Source organism: Bactrocera dorsalis, chromosome 2, assembly GCF_023373825.1.
Source record: "Bactrocera dorsalis isolate Fly_Bdor chromosome 2, ASM2337382v1, whole genome shotgun sequence".
NCBI classification, from domain to species: domain Eukaryota; kingdom Metazoa; phylum Arthropoda; class Insecta; order Diptera; family Tephritidae; genus Bactrocera; species Bactrocera dorsalis.
This window is the reverse complement of record NC_064304.1, coordinates 48,508,743-48,519,395: the sequence shown is the minus strand read 5'-3', so window position 1 is coordinate 48,519,395 and position 10,653 is coordinate 48,508,743. Positions and strand designations below refer to the sequence as shown.

The window sequence follows — 10,653 nt, the reverse complement described above, 5'->3', positions numbered from 1 at the left end:
TTCCTTTTTGTTTTTAAATTTAGAGCATTGTTGTTACATATTTTGCAACGTTTATCGCGATCTTTTTTATTTTGCCGGCTATATTTGAAAACAATTTCAAGTGTATGCCAATCCACCCCGACAAAACAATTGCAACTCTGTATTGTTCATATCTTTTCTTCTTTGTTCGTTTATTTTTCTAACGGTGTTGAGTTTGAATTATTTAGAACATTTACTGAGCATACTTTCTGCTCTGAATTTTAGCGAAAACACGTTTTTATTTTAAATGTTTTTACAAAAAAAGTATTGGCTCTAAATAAATTCGGCGAAGCACTCCGAGCACGTATTTTTGGTGATTATAATAACGGTGTAAAATTCACAAGTCATCAATCTCACAAATAATTTCGAACTTTATTAGGAACAAAACTGTCGTAGTGCATCGTGAACGTCGACCAAGAAAAACTGGCAGCTCAATTGTAAGAGAGATAAAAAATATCAATTTTAAATATCCGCAGTTGGTAAAGGAGCTTGGGTTACCAATCTACTCAAGAACGGTCGCTCACCGTCTAAATAACGCTGATTTACACAGTTACCGACCAGCGAAGGAACCGCTTATTAGCAAACGTAACCAACTAAAACGATTGTGTCGCTTCATCGTATTAATGGTAGCAGATACATTATGGAATCCGTAATGTTGCCACATGGTGAATGGGAAATGCCACTTAAGTGGGTCTCCCACCAGGACAACGACCCGAAGCATATGGCATAGGTCCTAAAATCGTGGTTACAGAGGAATAAAGTGGATGTAAAGGAGTGGCCTCCACAGTCCCCAGACCTTAATCCCTTACAAAATTTATGACAAATTGTAAAAAAAAAGAACTGATCGCAGTAATGTGGCAAATACTGATCAGTTTTTTCAAAGAGCCCTGGAGGCATGGAGAAATATACCCCAAACCATTGTTGATAACCTTATAGCTTCAATGCCACGGCGATGCAAAGCAGTTATTGAGAGTAATGGATTTGCTACAAAATACTAAGTTTTTCTTTTATTTTCTTAAAAATAGTGAAACTTTTTCTTTGAGTTGCAACTGTTTTGTCTTATTGAATATATGTATGTAGATGTTATATCGTTTTTTATATACATTAAACAAATAAACCGAAAAATATTATTAAATTTGCTTTGTTTACCTTAATTAACATCTAATATTTAAAATAAAATTAAAATAGTAGGTCTCTGGCAATTATTTTCTGTGTAATAGACAATATTTTCAAAATCATATTTTAGTTTCAAATGTTTTGTCCGATACTGTAGATAGTCATCACCATCAAAACAATAATTGCTAATGTTTGTATTACGAATTTATTAGTAATCTATATTATGCAATTATTAATATTTTTGATACAATTTGATTACAAAAAAATAATGTACTTATAATGCTTTTCACGTATGTATTTAATTTACAAATTGGCAATATGGCATTGCTATATGCTAGAAAGTTATTTTAACATACATTTCATTAAAATGTGCCTATGGTGCAATGAAAAACGCGCCATTTTTGGAGCACGTAATGCCTTCAACTTAATATTCATAAAAATAATATATATCCAGTTGGGCCTTTAGAACCAATTGCCACATAAAAATTGTTATATACATATTTTGTGTATATAAGTATATGCGAAAATAAATCCTACTCTGGTAGAGTAGATTGAGCTCATAATTATACACCATGGTTCATGTAAATAACATGTTTACGTAATATAAGCTTAATTTTCTTACCTAATTTAATAATTCAGCTTAAGTGCTACATTAATCAACAAAAAACTGAAAGCTATAATAAATATATAAGTATAAATCCTCTGACAAGAATTAAATAGTACATACGTATTTTTTATACTTAAAAAAATGCACATGATGGTTAAACATATAATACAAAATAAAAGCTAAAACATACCTAATTACACCACTACTTTACTGAATAATAGCGAAAACCAGCTGGTGTGAACGCTTCAAGCCCAACTAATAAAAAATATCAATATCCTAATTCTAATTGAACTTCCGACTCTTTGTAATTTTTTCACATAGTACCTAACCCTTATTGTTTAAAATGTAAATTGTATGTATGCCTAATTTATTTCTATTTTCATGTTATATCAGTTGTTTTTCTATCGCTGGTATCTGTAATGTTTCGTCTATCGGCGTCATTGTCGCTAGAATTGGCCGCATTCGAGCTCGCAGTTGTTGTTGAGGCAACATCGTCTTGTAATTCGCGCTCAATATTTGCATTATTGTTATTTTCGGCGATTTCATTAATGTTACTCTCATCCATCAAGAATGCATTATTGATGATTCTGCTTTGACTTGTTCCCTCAATACTGTCATTGGCACTATCACAGCATTCTAGTTGGTTTGGTTGCAAGATCATGTTTGTTCTTGTTGGAACGTCAGGATGTGGTTCTTGTCGCTGCATCTGTGCTTCGGCTACGCTTTCATTCATAAGATTTTCGGCCTCTTCAACGTTTTGTATTGGCGCATTCAATGTAATGGATTCATCAACACCAAGTAACAATCCTTGGATGGCTTGTGCCTCGACCACTTCTTGGTTAAGAAGATTCTGCTCTTCTTCAACTAAGTTCTCACCCATCAGTTCAACCGGATTGTTCTGCGCAGAATCCAAAGCAATATTTATATTCGAATTTAATATCGTTTGTGACGAACTCATGACTGATACGTTATCTACTCGAACATCAGGAAATGGCTCAGCATCAAGAAGCGCATCTTTGTTTTGACTTATCTCAATGCTCATCGACTGTGGTTCTGGATGTGTATCAATGATACCACTTCTTAAATCACTACGTTCATTGTTTCTTATATGTCTGCTTTCAAAAACATCCCCGACCTCCGTCAGTTGCCCGGCAAACGAAAGTGGAAAATTGTCGATCAACTTATTATCATCTTTTGAAAAATTATCAAAACTGGTCGAACACCCAGCAATGACACTTGCAATTTTTAATGCTGGCATTTCAACAACAAGTTCTTTCGCACTATGCGAATACTTTATTTCATCATGGGGCGTAGCTGTAGCATTTGTTTGCGGGAATCTCTCAGGCAGCCCACCGTCGGCTTGACTGTAAATGTTTGTTATCATTAATGGAGGTGCTAGTAAATCTTCATTACTCGGTTGTAACATATCAGAATTCATTAGCAAAGCACTTGCGGTAGGCTCATTTACTGAAGTAGTGATATTTAAATCGCACTCCGATTTCTTTTGTTCGTCGCTTCTGCTTTCCATTGACTCTCTCATCGATATATCGTCAATAACTTCATTTCGTGGTTCCGATATCTTAAGCGTACATGCAAACTTATCTTCAGAAGCGTGCATATTTTCACTTGACTCCTGAACCTCTGTTGCTAACAGCGGCGGCATGTCGAGTTCACGATACTCGCGTTTTTCTTCTTCTACTTTTTTAATGCCTACCCAATCATCATCATTGCCATCATCTTCCTCATCTTCATCGGTTTCTTCATTATACATACTATCCGAGTCCTCATCGTTTTCAGAATATTGAGATTCTTCACCATTTATTCGATTTCCGTTGGGTATGGCATTTGCCACGATATGTGTATTTGTCATCTCGACGTCGGACACATCAAGATCTTTTTCTTGTTTGATTTGAATAGTTGCGAAGTCAATATTATTTAAATATTCCTGCTCAGCCATCTCTCTCACGGATAATTGTAATGTCTCTGCCGCGGAAGAATTTGTAGCTGACTCATACGCATTAAATATATCCTCATAACCACGATCAACTGGTTCAGGTTTAATTTGAATTTGGGGAAGATACCCTAAATTGCCTTGAGAAATACTACTGTCGTTATTTGCGCTTATCTTATTAACTCCTGACGTAGACTTGTATGCCTTTGCGGTTCGCGCTGGTGTCCCAATCTTCTGTTCTGTACGTTTATGTTTAACAACGTTCTGTACGCTTTTCTCAAGTTTACGTTGTACCATACTTGTAATTGGGATATTAGAATTTGAATTTTCACTATTACAGTCTGATTCTCTCTCAATTTCACTTCCTTGTTCATGTTCCATCTGCACACCACAACTAACGTTAGTGATTTGAAATAAGCGGTCTAATTCAGCTTTGTTTGGTTTAATATCCTCAACTTCGCCTTCAACACAAGTAGGTTGTGCTGTCGCTGCTTCACTAGATTCATCATTAGCCTTGCCTTGGGTACCGGACTCGATATTATCGCTAAATTCAACGCCACTTGAAATTGCAGATATTTGGAATTGCGGTATTGGAATTGTGGTCATGACCGTTGGCTCTAGATGTATCGCTTCATTATTTTCTAACTTATTACTCTCATATTCCTCGTCAGTTTCGTCCAGTTGCTCTTGTTTTACAGACCCTAATAACTTTTGATTTAACAGAGTACCACCAGCAGCTTCAGATTCGTTGTGCGCAGTCCCATTCCCAGACAAAAGGTCATTTTCATCCAACTGAAAGTTAATAAATCGTATTACCATTTTTTCATATTTAACTTCAACTGTTTTCAACCTTTTGTTGTACTTACCCCCTTATCTTTACTACGCATCGCATCTTTCCGTTTTTTCTTCTTCTTTTTCTTTTCTACTCGGACACTTTGGTCTTCGACAATCGATGAATTTAATGTGCCATGTTCTTTTTTGATTTTCAATTTTAATACTGGCATTTTAGTAGTTGGAGCTAAATTATCATTGTCTACGTCAATCACTTCTTGCTTAATGTGCATAGCACTTTGAGCAAAACATTCCTCGGCTGGTTCACGTTTGATTGCTACGTCAGCTGTTTCCCCTTCACCATCATTTTTCGAATCATCATCATCATGCTCGTCATCATCATCATCTCCATGATGAAAACCGTCATCGTTGGTCATATCAGCCTCCTCCGCTGTGTTGGCAGTTTCATCGGATGGTGCTGGTGTTTCGGAATCAATTCCTACATGAACCTCTGGCTCATGCTTAATGCTCACCAGTACATCTAATGTTGATTTTAATAAGTTATCTACCCTTTTAAGATCTTTTCGAGAGACTCCTTTTTTACTGCCCTTTTTTCCGGACATTTTTCCATCGTCAATTTGTGTTCCAGTACCATCATTGGTATATTCTGTTGTAGTACAACCAAGACTAGCAGCCAGAATTTCAGGGGTCGAAATACGAGTTAACGACACGATTGGCGTCATTTCCAACGATATGCCAGCGTTGCGAGCAAACGCTTCGGCAGCAGCGGCCTCTACTTCGTTTTCATTTTTAATACGAATTGTGGATTCGGCTGCAAGAGCAGCGACTGGTATATGCTTTGAGTAATTCAAATAAACTTTTGCACAATGAGCTGCATGTCGCTGATACTCAACCTCATTACGTAATTGGCGATTACAACCAGCACACTTTTTAGTCCGTACTGCACATGAATGTGTATTATAAAGAAAGTTCGTTAAAAAAGTGTGATGACATTGAGGACATTCACGATCAAGCACCCACAAATTTGGAGGAATTTCCACAGTGTGATCCCGTAGATGTCTGTTAACAAGAAGTACTTTTAAAATCAAATTTGTTTTATGAAAAAATACCTATATATACCTTGAATACGCATAGGAACTTATCAACGATTGGCCACAATGTCCGCATATGTAAGGCGTTTTACTTAACTTATGCCATAACTGATGACTTTTGATGTCGTTAGTTTTTTTTATAGTTTCATTGCAAGCGGTGCAAATATATCGTGGTATGTTTGGTGTATGTACTGCCCCAATATGTTGATCTAATTTTACTTTGCTAATAAACCCTTGATCGCATATATTGCACACATGTCGAAATTTCGTGTTATGGGTATTCGTAGTTGTTGGTTTCTCCATATCCATGGGTTCTTCTTTTCTGCGAATATTTAGAAATATAATTACTATGAAATCTATACGGTACAATTGTTTTCTTCATAATTGAAAATTTCATATTATATTTTAGATAATCCATTAACAAACATACTTCTTTTAATACTATATATTGTTATTAATACATAATTACATTTCTTCTTTAGGCTTTAAAGTTTTATCAACTGTTTTCCCAAATTTGCCTTTCTTTTTTGTGTCTGGTGGCTCGCTTAAACGTTGCTTTTTATTTGTTAGCATTATTGGGCCGGTTTCCCGCTTTATTTCCGTTGTTTCCATTCTTGCAATTATCTCATCTGATTTTCGCTTACGTCCACGTTTTACACCAGATTCCTCTTTTATATCAATACTAGGTTTAACATCTGCATTAACGATCTAAAACATAAACACTTTAAAATTATGTTTCAACTTCTGTAGTTTTTACCTTTTTCTGAGCCCCGCCTTTCAATCCGAGTAACTTCCTCGTCTGAACATCTGTGGCATAACACATTTCACGAAATTCATAAAAATCATTGATTTTATCCACGCAGAGTCCACAAACACTTTGAGGCATTCTATCATCCTTGCAAACCTAAAATAACAATTGGTCAACTTATTTCATGTAAGACAATTATACATGTATATCGTTTACTGTAATGCCAATGCATTGAATAATTTTTTGGTGCAGTTTTAATTCGCCGTCACAGTCTACCGGCTCCTGATCTTCTGTATTAGCATCCAAAATGTCGAACTTGTCCTCTCTATCGATTCCACAAAGACGACATATTTTATACAAATTCGCCTTCAACGCTTTATCTATCTTGAATGCAAACGACATTCTCACACAAACCGAGGTTTTGTTAAGAAGTTAAAAAAAATAGCTCTCGGGTTTACCCAACATAAAGGACTAATGTAGCTAATTATTTTACAATCAATAACTGCGTTAATATATTTAGTAAAAAAAATCTTTTACTAATCAAGTATTGTTTAACAACAAAACAAAGGATCGGTCAAAAAATCAATTCTATTAAGACATTTCCAATTAATTTATACGAAATAGTGAAAATTGGAAACACCACCGCACACGAAAAATTAGACTCTCAAATTGTCATTACAATTGTGAACTATTGTATAAAAGAAGAAGCGTTAGACAACAAACCCAGGGTATCCGTTAGTTTTTATAACTTAAAATTATGTCTTTACACAAAACATTCGATAAGTCGATTTTCAACATTATAGAAAAATTGGTTTCCAACCCAACTGCATTTTGGTTGAAATTTCAAAATTCGGTAATATGGTAAAAAAAATTTCGGTTGAAGAATTGCCAGTGGGGTTGATTAAGTATCAAAAAAATTTCAACTGCTAACAAGCAGTTCAAGTTAAACATTACTCAATTCATTTAGGAAAAATATTAATTGAAAATTGGTAATTTATAATGGGAAATTATAAATTTCAATCTTCACTTGAACTTCCCTAACTTGAATCCCCATTCGACTTAAAGAGAGTTACGGAGGGAAAATTATATGATATTTGGCTTCGATTTATAGAAGTTCGAGTTATGGAATTTCAAATCATTTTAATTAATCATTACGTACAATACTATTCATACACGAACAATTCGTTTAGCTAGTGAAGCCAAATACTAAAACTGAATGAGGCAAGCAAAAATATCGATATATTAAAATAGATGGGACCGTGAGACACTTCCATCATAAAGAATCGAATATAGTATTCTTAGGAATATACTGTTTGAGTATAATTTAATTTGTGAAGCTTCAGTTGCTTTAGTTCAAAGTTAAATATGTGTCCAACACTCTCAGAGCCATATTGTTTTCATCCATTTGGACGACGGGATGATGACATTGAATCACAATAATCCTTGAGAGAGTACTTTACTTCTCAATTGCCTATTTAGTCCGAATTAGCACCTGTTGGCAAGAGTTATTCAGCGTTGGATTTAGATGCTGACGTTGTTGTTGGTGTTAATGCTGGTTCCGAGATAGATGAAAGTATCTACGACTTCGATATTATAACTATCAACTGTGACGTGGGAGTCAAGTCTCGAATTCGACGACTGTTTCTGTTGTGTATCGTTCCCTACCAGACCCCTTTGCTTCGCTTCTTTACCTTATTCAGGCTGAAGATAGCAGAACTAACGCCGCAATTGTTGAGGCCGATGATTTCATTTTTATCATCGCAATATAAATTAAAACTAATGTCCATTTTAATAAATTTTTATTTTATTTTATTTTTTTTTTTTTTGGCAACAGCAATTTTTTTTTTTTGAAAATCGTAATAGCAAAAAAGAAATGAATCAGTGAACATAAAACCAGAGAACGTAAAGTCAATTGTTTAATTTTCTCTACTCTAGTCACAAAATACTATCTCAAATATGTAACCTGATAGAAGTAGGTCACAAAATTAATAATAAATAATATTAATTTACTAATAACTCTTAAGAGTTCTTGTTTTCCATTTTGAATATACTGACACATCATTTATAGAGATCATCATCGAATGTTGGTTTTATATTTTGAAAACTATTCAAAACCTTAAAAGTTAAAAAAACGTTATCAATAAATTTCGTAATTATTGTGACTCAATTGCGTTGTAGAAATTTACGGTACGATACAGTCTTAAGTATCCAAATTTGAGATTTTATCAGCGCGATTTTGTAAGCAGTCTCTAGTCACTATTTGAGAGATTTTGATATAAAGTCTCAATTTGGGACTAGTTACTATTCAATAAACCGTCTCTATCGTTAGTCTCAAAATATTGTCTCTAATGATAATTAGCAGGTCACAAAACTAATAATGTAGCACTTTTATCGATTTCTTTGTATTTCGTTAATAAGTTATTCCAACTTTTATTTTTCTCAATTTTATATTTATCACTTTTCGGTTGCCAAATTGCCAATTCATTTTTTATAAGATCAATAAATTCTGATACCAAATCTTTATTAATGGGGGCGCCTGCTTTAGAAGCTTCAAACAATCGATTTTTTTTTTTTTGCTTAAATCTCTTTAAAAATTATCTAAGAATATTTCCCCAAAGTTATAGATTGGAATTTGAAATATTGTCGAAGCTAGAAGGAAAAAGAAATATATGAGCGCTTGGGCAAAAAGCGAATACTTTGAAGCGCGATTTCTCGGTTTTTAATTTTTACGATTATAGATAGAAATAGAAAAAAAACTAAACGTCGTATGGAATTAGGGCAAAGTTTATTATCATTGGCATACAATTATCTTCTATTTAAGCTAAAAAAAATTAAGTCAAGTTTGAACATATTTTTAAACAACATAAAGTACAATTTTTTTGTCAAAAACCACTTTTTTATACTTTTTTTTTAATTATCTTAGTTTAACTAGAAGATAAATTATTAAAAAATATGAATCTTTTTGAATTTTTTGTTTCCGATAGAAATTGCGAGCTGCATCCTGCCCGCCGTCCGAAAAATGCACATGCGAGACGCATCGGGCAATTGCTTCCCACAGGCAGAATAAAATTTGTGAAAGATGTTCAAATATATAACTATAAAGCCTAGAAATTTCAATTGAATCAATTATTTCTTTCCCTCCCAAAAATATCCTTAAAAAAATCGATTGAAGCTTCTAAAGCAGGCTCCCCCCTTAACACTTGCCATTGTTCTTACGCGATCTTCACTGTTCGGCGACATGAGAGAAATGAGGTTTTGTGTGCACACAGCGCCATACACGACACACATGTGCGCATACCGATGGTAAAAAATCAAACGCAACACCCAAATCAATTTTCGCGAACATGGATCGGTACGCGCACAAGCCCATACACGAGTAAGCCGCATGCGCACACATACCGATCGAACGCACTTGTGTGTCGTGTATGGGCACCTTAAGCAAGTCTCAAGTCACTATTTAAGACAAAGAAGTAAAGTCTCAATATTGTGTCAAATTTGTGACCTGACAGTTAGCAGTTCACCAAACTAAATAGAATTTTTGTTTGACATGTTGTATATACTGAACGGAGGTCATTATAAATATTAATCGGTTGTGGTATTTTGTATATATTTTAAACAATTTAAACACGAAAAAGTTAAAAATAAATCAATTTCACTAAATTTCGTTAATATTCTGAAATATTGTCAACATATATATGTATTTATTTCTATTGGTAATTATGATTTTTGACTATGTTATAGAAAATTTAATATTTATTAGCGACATATTTATTTCCATTCAAGTGTAAAAACATCTCTGAATGATGAAATGTAATAGATTTTGTGACTGGCACTTACAGAATAGCAAAATCGTCTCAAGTCTCAAAAATTGTCTCTAACTCAAAATCTCAAATTTAGAGACTTGAAACTGTCTCACGTTACAGAATCCCACGGTTATTTTCATTCAGGTGGAAATAATGAATTGCAAAATCGGCTCAATTCGCAAAAATTGTCTCTTATCGAAAATCTCAATTCTATTGACTTGTAACTGTATCAAAGTACAGAATCGTCCGGTTAGTCTGACCTTGTCGGATCGATAAATTCACAAAATTTGATATTATATGGTAAATAGTTTATTAAATGACTTTACAAATATATCATCAAAAATGTTAAATCTTATTTATAGCGCGATTCTGTAACCAGTCTCTAGTCTCTATTTGACACATTTTGAGGCAAAGTCTCAATTTGAGACTAGTTACTATTCACTAAACAGTCTCTAGCGTTAGTCTCAAAATATTGAGACCTGGTAGTTAGCAGGTCACAAAACTAAAAAGAGCTCTTGTCTGCCATT

General features: G+C 34.1%; 1 protein-coding gene across 1 annotated transcript; it reads right to left on the bottom strand.

The window, feature by feature from the left end:
* Nucleotides 1-1,320: 1,320 nt before the first annotated feature.
* Nucleotides 1,321-7,014, bottom strand: LOC105233794 (uncharacterized). The gene is made up of 6 exons (XM_011215959.4): nucleotides 6,540-7,014; nucleotides 6,333-6,479; nucleotides 6,045-6,283; nucleotides 5,604-5,897; nucleotides 4,559-5,543; nucleotides 1,321-4,484 (listed from the first exon to the last, which is right to left on the bottom strand). The coding sequence occupies exons 1-6, from the start codon at nucleotides 6,723-6,725 to the stop codon at nucleotides 2,121-2,123; spliced, it is 4,215 nt and encodes a 1,404-aa protein (XP_011214261.2). The 5' UTR covers nucleotides 6,726-7,014; the 3' UTR covers nucleotides 1,321-2,120.
* Nucleotides 7,015-10,653: the final 3,639 nt, after the last annotated feature.